Source organism: Nyctereutes procyonoides, unplaced genomic scaffold (genome assembly GCF_905146905.1).
Source record: "Nyctereutes procyonoides isolate TBG_1078 unplaced genomic scaffold, NYPRO_anot_genome, whole genome shotgun sequence".
Taxonomy (NCBI): Eukaryota; Metazoa; Chordata; class Mammalia; order Carnivora; family Canidae; genus Nyctereutes; species Nyctereutes procyonoides.
In genome coordinates this window covers 7245850-7265620 of record NW_026575128.1, presented here as the reverse complement: position 1 = coordinate 7265620, position 19771 = coordinate 7245850, and the positions used below count along the sequence as shown (strand labels likewise).

Below are 19771 nucleotides of genomic sequence, written 5' to 3'. Positions count from 1 at the left end.
GGGTCAGAGGGCTACAAGCCGCGCGGCGGAAGGGGCCTCATGCTCAGCTGAACCCTTCCCACCCCGCGTGGCCCCTCCTTGGTTCCCAAGTCCCATCACCGTTGCTTTGAGTGAGGGTAGCCTCGATGCTGCATTTGTAGCTGAGGAAGTGGCCCAGAGCGCGGAGGCCCCCGCCCAAGCGCAGCCTGGTGGGCTGAGTCCACAGGGCCGTGTCTCCTGGGGTCCGGAGGGAGCCCCTGAGCCTCCCCAACCCCAGGTGTGGGACGACATCAGGACCCACCTGGTCTTAGGTCAGACTCCCTGGAAGCAGAGCCGGGGGCGGGAATCTGGGTGTGTGAGGAGCAGAGGGCGAGGGGAGCACGAGGGAGGGGCCGAGCTGAGCTGGGTACAGGCTCAGGGAACCTCTCCTTGACCCCGGCGGGTTGCCGGGCCGCAGGACCACCCATCCCAGCACTGAGCTGTCCCCGCTGGAGGAAGAGGGGGCATCAGGCTTCGGAACGAGCTCCCATACCGGCCAGTCGTTGGCTCCCGGCCGCCCTGGGGGCAGGTCGGTGACTCCTAGTCAACCGAAGTCAATCCTGGGGGTGGGGGGGCAGCCTCAAGCCAGGAGCACCCTATATTCACAGCAGCTGGGGAATGCATGTCCATTTAAAGGGGATCCACTGACCACAGTAAATAAGGGCGGCCCCCCTCCAATGCAGACCAGAGCCGTGACCGCCCAGCCCCAGAACCAGTTCGGACCCTGAGGGCCCCACATGACTCAGGCCAGCCAAGAGTCCAGAGTCCCACTCCGGTCCCCAGCGCTCCACGGGGCGGGGTGGGGGGAGCCCAGAACCCGACCATCCGAGGAGCCTTCTTTGTGGGTGCTGTTCCCAGAGGCCCAGGTCCTGACCCCGAGCACCATCCGGGCAGCTGGAGGCCGCAGGGGACCCCGAGGATTCCCCCAGGAGTTGGGCTCTGGCGCTTCCATTCCCAGTAACCGCCCCCCGACGCTCTCAAGTCGCCCCCACCCCCAGCCCCACCCTCATGCCCGGCCCCTGCCATCCGTCCCCCCACCACCGCCCCACCCGCATCACCGCCCCACCCGCATCACCGCCCCTCATGGCTTCTCGCTCCCTGAAGACGTGAGGACCCGAGTCAGGGTCTTGGGGATCCCCTCACAGCCCGGGGCTGCAGGGACCGCCCAGGGGTCACTCTGTCCTCTTCATTCCATGCTCGGCGTCTCCCGTGGCCTCCTCCTCTGCCCCATTTAGCTGCCCACTCACAGGACCACACCTGGGCCTTGTCTTCACCCAAACTGCTCCACCCCTAGAATCTCCCAGTGGATTCCAGTCAACAAATATTTATTGTTCACGTTTACATGACAAGCCCCACGCTGGGCACCGAGGGTTCATCTGGGAGGCGTCAGATACAATCTCTGGTCTCAAGAGGACAGTTCCTAGGCCACCGGGGAGCACGGGGCCCTGGGGCGGGGGAAGGTGGATCCAACGTCCGGTGGCGCGGGACAGGCAGCTCTGGGGCTTCTTTACTTTTTTAAAGATTTTATTTACTCATTTGAGAGAATGTATGCTCAGACTCAGGGGCCAGGTGAGGGAAGCAGGTGCAGGAGAGGGAGACGCAGACGCTCCGCTGAGCAGGGAGCCCGACACGGGTCTCGATCCCAGGCCCCCAGGACCGGGACCTGAACCGCAGGCAGACGCTTCAATGACTGAGCCCCCGGGGCATCCCTTCCGAGACTCCTGAAGCTGACCCCTGGGGAAAGAAGAGGATTTTTTTTTTTTTTTTTTTTTTATGATAGTCACGGAGAGAGAGAGAGAGGCAGAGACACAGGCAGAGGGAGAAGCAGGCTCCATGCACCGGGAGCCCCGACGTGGGACTCGATCCCGGGTCTCCAGGATCGCGCCCTGGGCCAAAGGCAGGCGCCAAACCGCTGCGCCACCCAGGGATCCCGAGAGAAGAGGATTTTGCCAGAGCAGAGCAGGAGGGGGTGTGAGGCGGAGGGAGAGCAAGCCTGGTGACAAGGCCGAGCAGCAGGTTTGCAGGACACGCGGATGACACAGCGCAGACACGTGGCATCAGGGAGATAAATAAGGCACCCGGTCATCTCCTCCCTCCCGCCCACCCCGGGTCCCCAGGGTCTCTCCCTCCGATGCTACACCACCTACCATTCCTGGGGACCTGGCACCTCACACCCACCTCCCCGGGCTTCGACTCCCGTGTTTGCACCCATCCTCGTTGCCCTGCGCAGCCTCCCACGGGCGTGCTCACACCCCGTCCCCCAGCACCTGGACAATAAAGCGACCGGGACCGGCGGGTTTCGGGGGAGATTTCGGACCGCGAACCTCAGGAGGACACCCAGGCCCTCCAGCAAATTCTACATTTCTTAAAACTGTAGCCATCGTCTCCAAGATGACCGTATCATACCTTCTCTTGCCCCAAAGCTCCAGCCTCCGCTCCTAGAAACCTCCTCAGCATGGAGGCCAGCATTGGCCTCCCATCCACTCCACCTCCCCCCTGGGACGCGGATGCACATCCTTGCTCCTCGTACCCCCTTCACTTGGACACTGGAGCCTTGCCTCTCGCCTCCTCTGGACGGGGCTCCGCAGGTCTTGCCCCACAAGCCCGTAAATACCCTATAATGCCCTTTCTCCTTTTTTTAACTTCCCATTTGACACCACGTTGTCCTCCAGCTACCACCCCCTTTACAAAAAACCACAACTCCCTAAAGGCTGTCTACACTTGCCATCTCCACTCCCTTATCGCATTTACCCATCTTAGGTAGGACCATTCTTGCCAAGGTCACCAAAGGCCAACAAGCTGCCAAGTCCAGGGCTCAGCTCTTCATCCTCATCCTACGCCCTCAGTGACGTTTGGCCGTCGAGGGCTCCCTCCTGGCACATCGGCTTCCCGGGCTTCCCGGGCAGCAGCCCCTCCTGGCTTCCCTGCCACCTTGCAAAGGGTCCTCCTTGGTCTCCACCGATCCCTCCTCTTCCTCTCACTGATCTCCAAATGAGGGGTGCCCTAGGGCCCAGTTCTCTACCCTCTTTTCCCCTCTGTGATTTTCTCCACTAGCAGCTATAAAACCATCTATAAAACTGATAGCTCCCACATTTATACCTTCAGACCTAACCGCCCCCACGAGTGTTGGCCTCATGCATCCAACTTCCTGTGGGCCATCCCAAGCAGAACGCCTAATCCCTCCAACACAGAACAGATTCATGCTCTCTCCCAGTCTTCTCGCCTTGGACGGTGATGTCCCCATCCACCCGGCTGCTCAGTTCAAAAACCTCGGCGTCTCTTTCCTCATTCCCCACATCCACTCCATTAGTATAAGTCACGTTGGGTATAACTCCAAGTTCAAAGTCCATTCCCTCCCAACCATCTCCAAGTGCTTCCCCCACCACCACCCCCGCCGGCCAAGCCACCTCACTGAACACCTGCGTAGCTGCAGAAGCTGGCTCCCTGCCTCCTGTCTTGCTCCCCTGCGGTCCCTCCTGCCCACGGCAGCCTGGGACATCTTCTGCCAAGATCAGTCAAGCCACTCCCTTGCTTAAAACCCTCCCGGTGGCTTCCCACAATGGTCATAAGAAATGAAAATAGGCCAAATCCATTGCCGTGACCTGCATGGTTAGGCCCTGGCTGCCTCCCCAAACTCTTCTTCCTTGGCTCTCCCCTTTCCGCGCACCCTACGCTGGTCTTGTCCCATCTCATAGGCTTTGCACTGGCTCCTGTTGGCAATATTCCTCCCCCGCAGAGCTTCCCATGACTTGTCTCCTTGTCATCCACATCTCCTCCAGGAGGCCATCTCTGACCCGCCCTCCCCAGTGATGCCCGTATGCCACAGACAGTCACTCTCTGCCACATGACCCCATTTTATCTTCCTCGTAGCATCTACTAGTAATGAAATGTTGTTTAACATTTGTCTGTTCTCAGTGTCTTCTCACTAGGATACGCTCCTGAGAACAGGGACCCTGTCGTGTACACTCCTTTATCCACCAGCACCAAGAAGAGCGCTTGACACGTAGTAGGCACTCGATAAAAATGCACCCAGGTGGAGATGTCTAGTAGGCTATGGGATGGCGGGGAGGAAAGGACTGGTCAGGAAATGCTGACTTGGGAATTGTCAGCAAAGTACCTCAACATGGGATAAGACTTTGCTCTAAAATTATCCCTCGGGTCAGAAGGATCTGTCTTATATCCAAGTCCTCACAAAGTCTCCCACGTTGTAGGGCATGCTCTCAATTACTGCATTTTGAACAACCGAGTGCTCTTTGGGGGAAACTCATTAGCCTGAAATAACTCCAGTCAATGAAGTCTTGGATATTTGTGGAGGTCACTGGGTGGAATCAGAAAAAAATGGAGAGGGATCCCTGGGTGGCACAGCGGTTTGGCGCCTGCCTTTGGCCCAGGGCGCGATCCTGGAGACCCAGGATCGAATCCCACGTCGGGCTCCCGGTGCATGGAGCCTGCTTCTCCCTCTGCCTGTGTCTCTGTCTCTCTCTCTCTCTGTGACTATCATAAATAAATTAAAAAAATTTAAAAAAAAAAAGAAAGAAAAAAATGGAGAGAAAGACATTTCTCACAGATTCAACCATTACTCCTGGTGCTGTGACCTTACAATAGCAAGTATTGTCTTTGTAGGCAAATCTTTTAAAAAAAAAAATTTAAGAACAATAAAGGAAGTGGTTATGTCATGAGGATGACAAATACACACCTACCAGATGATTTTTTTTTAAGTGATGCAACCTAGTATTATGCAACCAGGCTTTTATGGCAGAAAATAAAGTTCCCAGTATCATTCATGGATTTAAAAAGGACTATATCACAAATAAGTTGGGCAAAAAAATAAAGTCTGCACATTCTGTAAAAGGTTAATGATAACAAACAAAACTCTGATGAGCTTAACCCAGGTGTTAGGGAAAAATGTTCAAAGTTTAAACAAAATCGCTTCATAAACTACTCAGGGGAGGAAAAAAATAATAGGTTTACTACGTTGTTCTAGGCAATACGTGATCTTAAAATAGGTAGCAAACTCTAGAGAATATTATGCTAAGTGAAAGAAGTCAGGCAAAGAAAGACAAATACCGAAGATTTCACGCATAAATAGTATGTGAGAAACAAAACCAACAAACATGGGTGGGGAGAGAGAGAGAGAGAGAGAGAAACCAAGAAACAGACTCTTAACTATGGAAAACAAAGTGACCCGGGGCACTTGGGTGGCTCGGTCGGTCATTGTCTGCCTTCAGTTCAGGTCATGATCCCGGGGTCCTGGGATGGAGCCCAGCTAGTGGCTCTGCTGCTCCCCCTGCCTGTGCTCTCTCACTCTTGCTCTTCTCTCAAATTAAAAAAAAAAAAAAATCTAAAAAAGAAAAAGGAAGGAAGAAAGGGAGGGAGGGAGGGAGGGAGGGAGGGAGAAAAGGAGGAAGGAAGGAAGGAAGGAAGGAAGGAAGGAAGGAAGGAAGGAAGGAAGGAAGGAAGAGAAAGAAAGAAAGAACCTGACAGTTACCAGAGGGGAGGGGGTGGGGATGGGGCAGATAGGGAATCAATCAATCAATCAGTCAATCAATAAAATAGGTGATGGGGATTAAGGAGGGCACTTGCTGTGAGGAGAACTAGGTATTTTAAGTGTTGAATCACTAAAATCTACACCTGAAACTAAATTTACGCTATTAATTGGGATTTAAATAAAAACTTACAAAGAAAAAAAAATGTCGGGAGCAAAGTAACATTAATAAATTATTATTTCAACCACGCTGAAAGTTTATATGTTCAAATCAGCCCCCAAACCTCTTGGAGGGTCTCCTCACTGGGAACACAGCGGGTCACTCTTCGGGGTCGTGTTGTATCTGGGCTCCTGGGGCAGGTGGCGACCACCACAGAGGCTGTGGGGGAGGGGTGAGAAGATGCCCCAGGAAGGAGGCTCAAGGGTCAAACAGGACTGGACAGGGGCGGCCAGCAAAAGGGACCGACCGCAGGGCAGATGGGGATCCTAGAAGCCAAGGGGATACGATGTCACAGAGAAGGAAGATGATGTCACAGAAGCCAATGCTCTAGAGACATTTGCGGACCTTCTAGGGTTTTCTGGGAGTCTCCAGAGAAGGAGAACACGGTCACAGGGACCAAATCAGACGAGGACTGCAAAGGGTCACAGCGGCCATGGCACGAGCCTGAGCTGCAGAGGACAGAGGACGGGGTGAGGAGCTGGGGCCAGTGACGTGGGCAGCCAGCGAGAGGAGCGGTACCACAGCGTGCCCAGCTGCTGCAAATGGGTGGCGGGACAAGGGCAGGGAACGAAGGGCTGCTCGTTGCCAGCGGATGAGAGCAGAGCAGAGCTCATTTTCACAGCGACGGAGGCCTGAGAATATTTTTTTTTAATATTTTACTTATTTATTCATGAGAGACACAGAGAGAGGCAGAGACACAGGCAGAGGGAGATGCAGCTCCATGCAGGGAGCCTGACAGGGGACTGGATCCCTGGCGCTTCCTGGGGTCGCCTCCTCCCCTGTGCAGCCTCCGCCTGGGTCCTCGGGGCCCCCGTCACCCGGGAGCTCCTAGATGGCCGTCTGTCCAGGGGCCTTCCCCCAAGTCCGCAGCCTCTATGGAGCCGGAACACTCCTCGGCCCGCACCGCGCCGCTCCACCGTCGCAGGTAACGACCCTGTGCTGAGAGCAGGACGGGGACATCCAGCCGGCCCCCCCGACCCCGTGTCGTCCCTGCACCCTGCCGGCATCACCGACCCCGTACCCAGGGTCCTCCGACCCGCTTCCCTGTGGCGACACCGCGTCCCGGGCTCCGCTCCACCCTGGGCAGCCTCCGACAGCTCACCGGCTCACTGTCCCTCTGAAACGCGCATCCCAGAAATCGCCCAGCGTGTGTCCCCCTGCATCAGGCTCCTTTCACTCAGCATGTGGTTCCCAGGTTCGCCCCCCCGGAGCCCGCATCAGGTTCGGCCCCGGACGCTCTATGACCCTCTGTGGCATGGACACAACCCGCTCCGCCCACCCGTTCTTCCCCTGATGGGCGCTGGAGACGTTTCCAAACGTTGGTGTTGGCTATGGTGAGTGGTGCTGCGTGGACATCCGTGTAGGAGCCTGAGCCCCTCTCCCCAGACCCCCTGGGTGGACACGTGGGTGGGGACCCCTGGCTCCTGCGGTCGTGCTGCGATTCCGGGGAGCAATGGTCCAACCGTCCCTTGCAGCAGTGCACGAGCTGCGTGCAAGGCTTCCCATCGTGCTGCTCCGCACGGCCTCCGCACCCCAGGCGTGTGTTCCGCAGACACCCCAGTGGGGCCTTCGGAGGCAGAGGACGCTTTGGTTGCCACACCCGCCCCCGAGGCTCTAGGATGGGCTGCGCTGGGCATCAGGTGCAGCTCAGGGATGGAGTGTGGGATGGGGTGACACTGCCAGGTGCGTCATAAAAAAGGGTCTTTATAAGTCATGTCAGAATGTTCTGATGGGGACACCCGGGGGAGCTCAGCGGTTTCGCGCCGCCTTCGGCCCAGGGCGTGACCCTGGGGTCCCGGGATCGAGTCCCACATCAGGGTCCCCACAGGGAGCCTGCTTCTCCCTCTGCCCGTGTCTCTGCCTCTCTTTGTGTCTCTCATGAATAAATAAGTAAAATCTTAAAAAAAAAAAAAAAAAAGACTGTCCTGGCAGCCTTGCCAGAACCGGAATATCGTCTGCGAGCGCACATACACCTTAGCCGACCGACGCCTGACACAATGACCCTATGGCTTGTGTCTGCTTCCTCCCCTCTGCCTCCCAGCTCAGCCATGGCACCTGCCCAGGTGCCCGCGTCGGGGCCTCCCAGTGTGCAGGGGCAGCGAGTCCCGGGGCCGGGGCCCTGCAGCCCAGACCCGGCCAGGCCTCTCCCCGCTGACACCCAGTGCCCAGCAGGTCTTCGATGACCCAGAATCAAGGCCCCAGAAGCTCCCACAGTGCGAGCGGCAGGCTGGGCTTAAGGATCTGGCACACGCCTCACCCCAGGCTGGCCTCCCCCGCTGCCTGATGCCCACGCCCTGGCAGCCCGAGGGACAGCTCAGGCAAGGAGCCTCTTCCCACCCAAGGGGTCAGGGCTGCGTGAATGTGCACAGGCTCAGCCACACAAACCACCTGCCCCTTGAGCACCAGACCAGGGATTTGGGCCTGGAGGCAGGAGGCGGAGAGGGTGGGAAGGGACGAGTGAAGCTCAGTCAGCGAAGGCTTCTTGGAGGACGCAAGGGGTCAGGGAGGCTTCCTGGAGGGGCAGGCGGGTGGGATGCTAAGCTAGAAGGAACTGGTCCCGGGGATCCCGGCGGGGGGAGGGGCTCAGCGGTTTGGCACCTGCCTTCAGCTCAGGGCTCCTACACGGGTCCCGGCATCGAGTCCCGCCTCGGGCTCCCTGCATGGAGCCTGCTTCTCCCTTGGCCTGTGTCTCTGCCTCTCTCTGTGTCTCTCATGAATAAAATCTTTAAAAAAAAATGCAAGGAACAGATCCCACAGCCGCTCCGGGTCAGCCGGGGATGGGGCTTATGGTGCATGACGGCTTTATCCACTCACTCGGCAAGTGCTCAGTCGTCCGTCCGCAATGCAGCAGCCAGTTTGGGGGCTGAGAAGACAGCAGGGGACACCACAGACCGGACGTGCGGCCACTGTCCTCACAGGTCCTGGCGACGGGAAGGACGACGAGCAAGAAGAAAGAGCAAAATGCCAAATGGCTTAGTGGTCTTGGCGGCTAAGGAGAAGGGCTAAGCAGGACGGAGGGGGAGGGAAACCGCGATGCTGGATGGGGCCGGGGAGGGCGAAGCGGTGGGCTGCGCGGTGATGCCGGGAAGTGTGCCAGGAGGGAAAGGGGAGTACTTGGGAAGAGCCGCACACGCCGGTGACTGCGTAGACACCAGCTAGGCCGAGCGACAGGGGAGCCGAGAGGCCAGTGCTCGGACGAGGCCCGGGAAGGACCTGCTCACACGGGGCCCCATGGGCCACCCCCATGCCTGTGGCTGTCGGTCCGAGCCAGTGGAAAGCAGAAGGGCTCTTGGGGGGGGGCCTCTCGGTGGCTGTGCTCACGCAGGGGCACCGGGCCGCGGCCAGATTATTTTATAGATAATTTACGTGTTTACGTGACAGAGAGAGAGCAAGAGGGCACAAGCAGGGAGAGCGGCAAGCAGAGGGACAGGCAGATGGAGAAGCAGCGAGCCCGATGTGGGGGCTCCATCCCAGGTCCCCAGGATCGTGACCCGCACCGAGGGCAGACGCTCAACCCCAGACTTTGAACACATCTGTGAAAGGGGCACCAAGATGACTCAGTGGCAGTGAATGTGGGCCACACACGAGAAGAGTCAACAGTGACTCTCCAGCCTGGGCCCTTACCAAGGAGATGAGTCAAATCCCCGTTGAGTCATCTGGGCGAGTCAAGGATGGAGAAGGATGCAGAGGCTTGCAGGGGGCAGGGGGTCAGCTAAAATCAAGACTCCTCGTTCGATTTTAATTTCAAATAATGACTAGGTACTTTTTTGTTGTTGTTGTTTTGTTTTTGTTTTTGTTTTTTTTTAGCATAAGTGAGTCCCACCACGTAGTATCTGAAATTTGAATTTCACTGAGCATGTGCTTTGGAGTTTTGTTCCATTTGGGGGCTTTTTTTTTGCTTGCTTTAGTTTAAATCTGACAGTCCGACTAAGGAACAAGTTTAGTCCGGGACCCGGTAAGCCAGCGACAGGTCACAGCCCCCCCACAGGAGAGGGAGAGCGGCAGGTGCACACCTGAGCCCAGGGGTCGGGGTCAGGCCCCGCTCAGGGGAAGCACTCAGGCCTTGTCAGCCCAACGCCCGCCGGTCTCTTAAACCCCGAGGCCGGATGAGCTGGCTGAGCTGGCGAAGAGTGAGTCCCTGAGTCCCGGGGCCGGAGGAGAGAAGGAGCCCGGAGGTGAGCCCCAGGGCACAGTCCGGGAGACGCAGGAGGTGGAGGAAGACCAACCGGGAGGGAAGAGAAGGGAGGAGCGTGAGACCGAGGGCTCGGGTGGAAGGGGCCGAGCAAGGGCCCAGGGCGCCAGCGCTGCTTCTGAGGAGTCTGACTACGAAAGAGAATTGGGGTGAGGGGGACTGTGTGACTTTGCAGCCAGAGAAGCAGCAGCGCATGAATCAGGGAAAGACCCAGAACAGAGCGAGGGGGAAGGCGGGGGGAAAAGACGGAGGACTGGGCCAGGGTGGGTCTTGGGTGCAAGTGGGGTGCTAGAGGCCTGGCGGCGCTCAGAATAGCCCTGTGCCCCTCGAAGTGGGTGCAGACGCGCCGGGGAGCTGTTGGTGTCTCGGGGGGAAGGCGCATCCCAGGACAGCCCCTCCGGCCCTCCCACAGCCCAGAGTCCCCATCCTTCTGCCGGCAGGTCGCTGCCCCAGGGAGGAGAGGGCCTGGCACCCAGGGAGGGCCTGGCCGCCGTGGACCGAGGACACCCCAGCCTGTGGACCCGGGATACCCCAGCCCCAGAGGGAAGCCCCCGCCCGACACCTGGGCACAGTTCCAGACCCAGGGGCCTCCCGAGAGTACGGCCGGCGGGTGCCGAGACCTGGGCGGGAGGAGCGCGGGGCCAGGACTCGGGCCTCCCACCCGAGAGCAGGTGTAGGCCCCGAGGCGGGTGTGGGCGGCGGGGCACCTCTAAGCCGCAGCCCCAGCCCCAGCCCGAGGCCAGCTATGGCCTACATGGCCTCCCACATACTCCTGGCTCAGAGCAGAGTGGGGAAGTGGGGCAGCAGCCTCCAGCCTCTCCCCGCGTGGGGTCCCCCAGGGAAGCCCGGCCTGCAACAGCACCCTCGCAGGGAAGTCACCAGGGCGCCGGAGCCCAAGACCTGGGCCGCGCAGGTGCACGAGCCACGGAACCCTGGCGATCCACCTGTGAAACCCGACCCACGCACGACTGCAGGCCACGCACACGCACAGCCCCCCGCCCCCTCCCTGCCAACACACGGCCACGTTCCCACACATGACCGTGCACCGCGCGCACACACAGAGCCCCTGCACCCCCCCCCCCGCCAACACACGGCCACAGTACCACGCACGACCGTGCACCCCACTGGATGCAGCTGCAAACAGTAAGGGAGCGTCTGGGCTCCCTGCGGCCTTAGGGCTCCGGGGCATGTCCTGGAGGCCAGAGGCACTGCAGGGCCTGATGGCGGCCGAGAGTGGGAGCCGCTGCGAAGGGACGAGAGGGACCCCAGGACCGTGTGTGGCCGGAGGGCAAAGCGGGGCTCGGGCGGTGCTTGGGGGGCGCCGCGGGAAGAGCGGGCTTTGGCAGGTGCGTGCCCGACCCACGGGGCCCACCTGGGGCCGTGGGAGTCCTCCCGGGAGGACAGCGGGAGGAAGGCTGCTCAGCCCGTGGACTGGGAGGGGCGCTCCTCACCGCGACTAAACCACAGTCCGTGAAAGATCAGATTTTAATACGTGTGACTGCACGAAAAATGCTCTGATCCCGCGTGGCAGGAACTGCGTATACGACGTCAGAACACCCTGAGTGTGCAACGGGGCGGGGGGGGGGGGGCTCGTAGGCAGAGGGCTGTTTTGTTGAATTTATCAAGGGCTCCTAACACATCCATTATGGGAAGAAAAAAGGAAGGGAGGAAGGGAGGAAGAGAGGGAGGGAGGGAGAGAGAGAGAAAGAAAGAAAAGAAAGAGAGAGAGAGAAAGGAAGGAAGGAAGGAAGGAAGGAAGGAAGGAAGGAAGGAAGGAAGGAAGGAAGGAAGGAAGGAAGAAAGAAAAGGAATGAAAGAAAGAAAAATCGATTATGTAAGAGGCCACCGTCCAGGGGAGGACACGGGCAAAGGCAAAGGACGGTTCACGGGAAAACAAAACGGACGCGGAGGCTCCCCAAAGCCCCTCATCCTCCTCGTGGTAAGAGAAATCACACACAACGGAAGCTAAGGACAGGCCGCTGGCGAAGGTCGCGCGGGGTGAAGGTCTCCATCGGCCAGGAGGGGGAGGACGGAGCCGTGGGTCCGCGGAGAAGGTCTGGCCTTATCCGTAAAAATTACAAATAAGCGCACCTGCAACCCCAAACCTGTACATGGGAGAAGGAATCCTACGGACTGAATTTTAAAATGTGCTAAGTGAAGTTTGTCCAAGGAGGCGCAGGGGCGTTGATAGTGGAAAGAGGGAAGCAGGTGATCACGCGCGGCGTGACCCTCCATCAACGTGGGGCTGCTAAATGTATCACAGGAGTCGCGCCACCCGGCTGTGCGGTCCCCTCTAAAGACATGGGCCTCCGGCACCGGCAGGAAGGGGGCCGCTGTCCTGGGGGAGGGACATCGTTGTACCCACAGAGGAAACCGTCCTATGCTTGGTTAAATGAAAACAGCGAAGGGGGCACCTGGGGGGCTCCGTCGGTTAAGTGTCCAGCTCTTGGTTTCAGAGCCGGTTGTGATCTCGGGGTCATGGGATCGGGCCCCGCATAGAGCACCATGCTCTCTCACTCTCTCTCTCCCTGGCCCCCGTCTCAAATAAATAGATAAATAAACTCTTAAAAAAAAAATACAGCAAAGCACATAACTGCGGCTGGCATCCCTTGGGTAATGTCAAAGGAGGAGCATCTACGCAAAGACAGAGGGTTGTCCATCCATCGGGACAGAAAGGAAAAGCAAGCACGTGGAACCTGGTGATGGGGTGGGCAGCCCGCCCAGGGAGCTGGGGTTCAGGGAGGCGTCAGGAGCAGAGCCCCCGGGCCCCAGGCCTTCACCAGGAGAACAGAGGCCGAGCCCTGGGACATGCCCACGCGGGACACCAGCACGTGAAGCCTCCCAGGCTCCCGGAAGCTCAGACGGTGGAGCCCGGGATGCCAGAGACAGGAAGTGTCCCGAGGAGGAACCGGGTCGCTGTGCCACGCGCTTCCGTAGGCCCAGCGGGTGAGGACGGCTGTGACTGTTGAAGTGACCTTGACACGGCCGCCGTGGTGACACGGATGGGGCGCTGTGCAAATGGGTACAAGAGGGACTAGGAAGGCAGTGGGGGCAGCTTTGCCCCGTTTTGCCGGGGAGCAACAGGTGGGTCCTCACAGGACACTGCAAACTCACTGCCTCCCGCGACACACACACAGGAGCACCTGGGCCATCGCCACGGGGTCTCAGTGCTTGTCGGGGGCCACAGCCCAGTGAGTAACGGTGGTGTCTGCCCCTGGCTTTGCTCTCGGGCCAGGGGCTGACACCCCTAGAGCCGGCTCTGCTGCTTCCTGTCTGCGCGACCCCGGGTGTCACCCAGCCTTGCAGGACCTCGGGCTCCTCACTCAGAAAAGCAGGAAGGGCCGTGCCCCCCATGTGGGGCGCCCTGGGGGACAAAGTCTCCAGGCCGTGCCTGCCGCAAAGACGGTTCCCAACACCCTGTGCGGGGTGGGTGCCCCGTCCAAACCACGAGTAGGTAGGGTGACCCCATAAGTGATCTCCCAGGTGTGGGGGCACTTCTGAGAGTCAGGGGGTGATGTTCCTCACCCCAGGCCACAGGCGCCAACCCAAGCAGTCCTGGGAAAATGCTGTGTCTGCAACCCTGGTGTCAGCATCACCATCTCCATGGAGACAGTGAGGTGACTAAGCTCCCAGGACTCCCACCGCCCCTTGTCACCGGGGCAGCCCGCCTCCTCCCCCAGACCCCGGTGGCAGGCTCTCCCGCCCCAGCACCCCACCCAGGGCCTGCCCCTCCTCATAATTACTGGCAACCACCATGGGCCCCCACCCAGCCTCCTTCCCAGGCACCCGATTAGTGTGGACGCAGTCTGCTCTGCACCTGGCTCTGCAGAGGGTGCCTCCTGGGGGGGCAGACACCATGGGGGAAGACCCCAGAGTCCCCAGCCCCGCCCCACTGTTGGGGGGAGGCCCCGGAGCCACCCAGCCCCGCCCCACTGTCAGGGGGAGGCCCCCGAGCCCCCAGCCCCGCCCCACTGTTGGGGGGAGGCCCCGGAGCCCCCCAGAGTCCTGCGCCCACCCTGGGGTGGGGCCCTGGAGCCCCCAGCCCCGCCCCACCGTCGGGGGGAGGCCCCGGAGCCCCCAGAGCCCTGCGCCCATCCCGGGGGGGGGAGGCCCCGGAGCCACCCAGCCCCACCCCACTGCCAGGGGGAGGCCCCGAGCCCCCAGCCCCGCCCCACTGTCAGGGGGAGGCCCCGAGCCCCCAGCCCCGCCCCACCGTCGGGGGGGAGCCCCCCGGGAGCCCCCAGCCCCGCCCCACTGCCAGGGGGAGGCCCCGAGCCCCCAGCCCCGCCCCACTGTCAGGGGGAGGCCCCCAGCCCCCAGCCCCGCCCCACCGTCGGGGGGGAGCCCCCGGGAGCCCCCAGCCCCGCCCCACTGCCAGGGGGAGGCCCCCGAGCCCCCAGCCCCTCCCCTCCGTCCGGGGCGGCCCCGGGGCTGCAGGGCGCGGCGCGGCGTGGGCGAGCAGGCTGCGGGCTGTCCCGGGCTGTCCCGGCCGCGGCTTCCCAGCGCCGCCCGCCCCGGAGCTCAGTGGAGCCCTCGCCGCGGCCCTGCGCGCGGCCGCCGATGCCCCCATTTCCCGCACCGAGGAACCGAGGCTCGGAGCAGCGCCGCGCCCCGCGGAAGGCCGCCCGGCCGCGGGGGCCCCGGGCTCCCCCCCGCCCCCCGGTGAGTGCCCCCCGCGACCCCGGGGCCCGGCGAGGCGCGGGCGGGGCGGGGGCCGAGGGGCCTCCCGGGCACGCCACCGCCTTCTCGCCCCTGCATCCTGGGCGGGGTGCGCGCCCCAGGGTGGACGGTTCCGGGGACCCCTCTCCCCCCCCCCCACGTCTGCAGAGTCGCGAGCTGCTGCAGGGGACAGAGAGAAGCGGGGGCGGCAGGGGTGGCGGGTGAGCGGTAAGTGGGGGTCGGTGGTCCCCGCGGTAGCACTGCGGGGCCTGGCCTCGCGGGGCAAGGCGCGACCCCGGGGTAGGAAGAAGCGGGTGGTGTTGGGGGCCAGCCCGGGGTAATCAGAACCGGCTCCACCAGTCCGGATCTCGGCTCGGAGGGAAATTCTTTGCAGGTGAGTCGAGTCCCCGGGCTGTGTCAGGTGGGGCTGGACAGACAGGGCCGGAAGGTGCACGCAGGAGGGGGCTGCACCCAAGTGGGTGTCCGAGGCACGGTCCCCTCCCGGAGGGCTGGTGGCCAGGGCTGCAACCACCATTCCGGGGGTTTGGAGCTCCCACCAGGTGAGTGGCCGGCTGGGGAGGGAATGTGCCCAAGAGCCTCCCCGCAGCTCGACAAAGTAGGAATTCCTTCCCTGGAGAGATAAGGAGTGGACGCCAAAAATATCAAGGGGTTCTTGGAAGGCACCTGGCTAGTCAGTGGCGGAGCGGAGGCCGGGATCCAGGTAGGACGCAGGGCTCAGCGCCCATTCTGCTGCCGCCCCCCAAGGCCAGGTGTGGGAGGAGCAGGTGCAGGAGAAGAGGATGGTCTCCTGGGGGAAGGTCTCGTTCAGAGCCCCCATCCCGCCACGCGTACCCAGAGAACAGGCACCCGGGACCCAGGTGTCCAGAGGCAACCGTTCCTCCTCCTGTCCGGAGTGGGGGAGCCCTTCCCCCGGGCTGCCCGGTCCAGACTGTTCCTCGGGAGCAGCTCCTGCACCTCACCCGGGGAGTCCGCGGGTGGGGGTTAGTTTACCCGCCCAGCATCCCAGGGCCTACTATGTGCCAGCCCGGGCGGGCGCTGGGCATGAAGCAGCAGGCAAGAGGCGCTGCGCCCCAGTGGAGGCGACCGTGATAAACAGAAACAAAACAGCGTTTTGGCTTCAGGTGGTGGTTAAACTCCTCAAGGAAGAAAATGAAGGGGACGGGAGGGCAGGGGCTCCTTGATCCAGAGTAATGTGTGGAGGCCACTAAGGCGATGTGTGAGCAGAGCCCTCGGCGATGAGAAGGACCCGGCCACACAGGGTTCTGGGGACAGAGCCGTCTAGGCCGCAGGGACATTTGCAAAACCCCAAAAACCCCCAGTGTGGCCAGAGCCGAGAGGATCGGGGCGAGACTACAGGAGAGGAGGGCAAGAACGGGGAATAATTCGAAGTGTTACGTGAAGCCAGTAGAAAGTTTTAAACGACAGAGTGATGAGATCCAGTTTAACGGACTCTAGGGACCCAGGACGGGAAGCTGAAAGGCCAGCGAGCAGACCGTGTGCGACACCCGCAGGCGCCACGGGGCTGGGGGTGGGGGGCGATCTTGCAGGGTCTGCACCACGCCTCTTGCACGCTCACACACCCAGCTCCAAGAGCGCCCGCGTGTGTGCACAGGCCCACACAGGCACACGGGGAGACACGTGTTCCCACACCCAGGACGGCACCCAGAAGTTCTCCAGCCGACCCACCAGTCCACACCCTCTGAGTCACTCCAGCGCTGGGAAGAAAATGTGTGATTCAAGGGCCTGAACAAAGTATGGCTCCCTCCCACAAAGGCCTGGCATCCGGCTGGGGCTCCCCCCAGGCTCTGGCACCGAGAGGCGGGAACGTGGTCTCTAGAGTTCCTCTGAGCCTGGGGTGCCGGGAGCCAGACCGTTATCACATCCCCCAGTCACTCCCAACCTGAATGGTCTTCCAACTTCACCACCTGCTGACTGTGAGACCTTGGGGAGGTTATTTCTCCTCTGCACGCGAATTTCCTCTCTGTAGCACAGGGGTTGCTGGGGAGGGAGAGTTTCCTCCGCCCTTCAGGGTCTTTCTAGCTGGGGGCGCCCGGGGGGCTCAGTGCTGGAGCCCCTGCCTTCGGCCCAGGGCGTGACCCCGGGGTCCCGGGATCAAGTCCCGCATCGGGCTCCCCGCATGGAGCCTGCTTCTCCCTCTGCCTGTGTCTCCGGTTCTCTCTGTGGGTCTCTCATGAAAAAAATAAATACAATCTTTAAAAATAAAAAAAAAAAAAGTTCTTCTAGCTGGACTCAGAATGATTAACAGGAGAAAAATCTAGTTTAATCGAGTATATACCGGGAACCCACACAGGTATGAGACTCCAAATACAGGCAAAATGAGGTAGACGTGTCATCCTGAAGTAAAGAGAAGGGAATAGGGGGTCAGGAACTTCAGAGGGAAGGGATATTTAGGAAATATTTAGGAAAGTAGACATTTAGGAAATAAATGTCTTCTCGGCCACTCAGACAGTGGGACGTAGAGGACTTTGGTCAAACAGGCCTTGCCAGTTTCCTCCCTAGTTATCTGTGCTGACACCTCTCTTCCGGGAGCAGGTCCTCTATCTGAATTCCTTTAGGCAGCTGGAGGACAGGTGAAGAGCTTTTCCTGAATCTGATGGGTTTTGATTTTTTTTTAAGATTTTATTTATTTATTCATGAGACTTGATTCCAGGACCCCCCAGCCCCCCCGGGGTCACGCCCTGTGCCCAAGGCAGATGCTCAACCTCCAAGCCTTCCCAGGGGCCCCGTTTTGATTGTTTTTAACCCAAAGCAATCTTCATGGCCAAGTGACCTATTCCAGGGTGGCCCGCCCTCTGCCCTCGGGGCCCACAGCCCCACCCTCACAGGGCCTCAGTGAAATCAGCGGCCAGAACCTGGCCTGGGGCTGCATGGGACAGAGGAGGGGAGGGGAGGTGGTGCAGAACACAGCCTTGAGCCCAACTGTAGATTTTTTCTTTTATTTTGTTTTTTAAAGAATTTATGTATTTATTCATGAGAGACAGATACAAAGAGGCAGAGACATAGGCAGAGGGAGAAGCAGGCTCCATGCAGGGAGCTGATGCGGGACTCGATCCCAGGTCTCCAGGATCATGCCCTGGGCTGAAGGCAGATGCTTCACACCTGAGCCGCCCAGGTGCCCCCCAACCGTAGGTGGCGTCTAGATTTCAGCAAGTGGCCCGCGGTACTGAGCCCCTACTCGGAGCTAAGTGCTTTGCAGCTGTTACCTCCATCCGCACACGAGGAGCGTAATAGTATCTTCCTGGTGTGCTCACTTTTTTTTAATTTAAACTCAATTTGCCAACGTGTACATCATTAGCTTCAGAGGTAGTTTCCAATTATTCATGGGGGGGGGGTCATTGTGGAGCTCCAGCTCCGTGGATCAGCAAGCACACGTTCCCTTCCTCCCCGCGCTCAGGCCCTGAGGCTGGGACGGTCATGTGACCGCTGTACACCTGCCCCACCGGACGCAGAGCCTGGGGACAGGAGCAGCCCTGACCCCAAGTCATTGGCTGATCCAGCGGATCCCTCCTCCAGGGGAACCCCGGACGCGCGCACCCCACCAGTGTCGCCGAGTCACTGACGCGGCCTTTTCCCTCTGACTCTGGCAGGTGGGCTTGGGCCCCGGCTGCCCCGCCGGACGCCATGGACTGGAAGACGCTGCAGGCCCTGCTGAGCGGCGTGAACAAGTACTCCACGGCCTTCGGGCGCATCTGGCTGTCGGTGGTGTTCGTCTTCCGGGTCCTGGTGTACGTGGTGGCTGCTGAGCGCGTGTGGGGCGACGAGCAGAAGGACTTCGACTGCAACACCAAGCAGCCCGGCTGCACCAACGTCTGCTACGACGATTTCTTCCCCATCTCCAACATCCGGCTCTGGGCGCTGCAGCTCATCTTCGTCACCTGCCCGTCGCTGCTAGTCATGCTGCACGTGGCCTACCGCGAGGAGCGCGAGCGCCGCCACCGGCTCAAGCACGGGGACCAGTGCGCCCGGCTGTACGCCGACGCGGGCAAGAAGCACGGTGGCCTGTGGTGGACCTACCTGCTCAGCCTCGTCTTCAAGCTCGCCATCGAGCTCCTCTTTCTGTACGTGCTGCACACGCTGTGGCACGGCTTCGCCATGCCGCGCCTGGTGCAGTGCGCCAACGTGGCCCCCTGCCCCAACGTGGTGGACTGCTATATCGCTCGGCCCACCGAGAAGAAGGTCTTCACCTACTTCATGGTGGGCGCCTCCGCCGTCTGCATCGTGCTCACCATCTGCGAGATCTGCTACCTCGTCTTCCACAGGCTCCTGCGCCGCGTAACCAGGAACAGGTCCCCCAAGAGCCGCGGCCCCCCGTCCTCCACCAGCCGGGCCTCCACCTGCCGCTGCCACCACAAGCTGGTGGACGCTGGAGAGCTGGGCTGTGACGGCGGTGACGACGAGGGGCACGCATCAGCGCCCCACATGACCCCCATATGACGCCCCCGGCGGGGCAGCGACCCTGGAGCTACCCCCGGGGCCAGGTATGGGGGCGGGGGGGTCCTACAGGTGCTGGGTGCCCCCACTCTGAACTCACTCATCTATCCAGTTTCATTTTAGGGGCAGACTTTTTGAGCACGGGGCACTGCGCCGTCTGCCTGGGGGTAAATCGGAGCCCAGGATGAGCTGCCAGCCCCTGGGGGACGCAGCCCCTGAAACAAGCCAGTCACCTGCCACCTGCAAGGGGACACCTGGGGGGGCCCACAGGAGGCAGCGGCAGGGCGAGGCTTCCCCGAGGCAGTGGTGCTCTCTGGCAGAGAGAACAGCAGGTGCAGAGCCCCAGAGGCCACGAGGAGGGAGATGCCTGTCCTGGTGGGACCCACCAGATCCAAGGGAGTCCCCACTCCCTCCGGACAAGCGCCCAGCTTTCTGGGCTGGGGAGGAAGTCGTCCCAGCAGTGGGACATCTGGAGGCCGGACAGTGAGTGTGTGAAGAGGAGCGGGAGGCAGCTCCGGGGACGCTGGCCCCTGCCCGAGGGACGCCGCGACCCTCTCCGACCCCACGGCCCTCGGGGGAAGCCCTCGCCCTGGGCAATCCCATTCTCTGCTACGCCCCCAGGTTCAGGCAGCTTTGCTCCCATCTGCCCCCCAGATGTGCTGACCCGCCTCTGAGACCTGAGGTCGATGCTCCTAGAAATCAGTAAAGCCTGTGTTTTATAGAG

At 60.8% G+C, this 19771-nt stretch overlaps 1 protein-coding gene across 2 annotated transcripts; it reads left to right on the top strand.

Moving 5' to 3' along the window:
• The first annotated feature begins 14371 nt into the window (after window positions 1–14371).
• GJB3 (gap junction protein beta 3) lies at window positions 14372–19771 on the top strand. Of its 2 annotated transcripts, none has more exons than XM_055342188.1 (2): window positions 14372–14577; window positions 18204–19771. In XM_055342188.1, the coding sequence occupies exon 2, from the start codon at window positions 18238–18240 to the stop codon at window positions 19048–19050; it is 813 nt and encodes a 270-aa protein (XP_055198163.1). In that variant the 5' UTR covers window positions 14372–14577; window positions 18204–18237; the 3' UTR covers window positions 19051–19771. The 2 variants fall into 2 exon arrangements, with proteins under 2 accessions (XP_055198163.1, XP_055198164.1); XM_055342189.1 differs by lacking the exon at window positions 14372–14577 and adding an exon at window positions 14629–14802.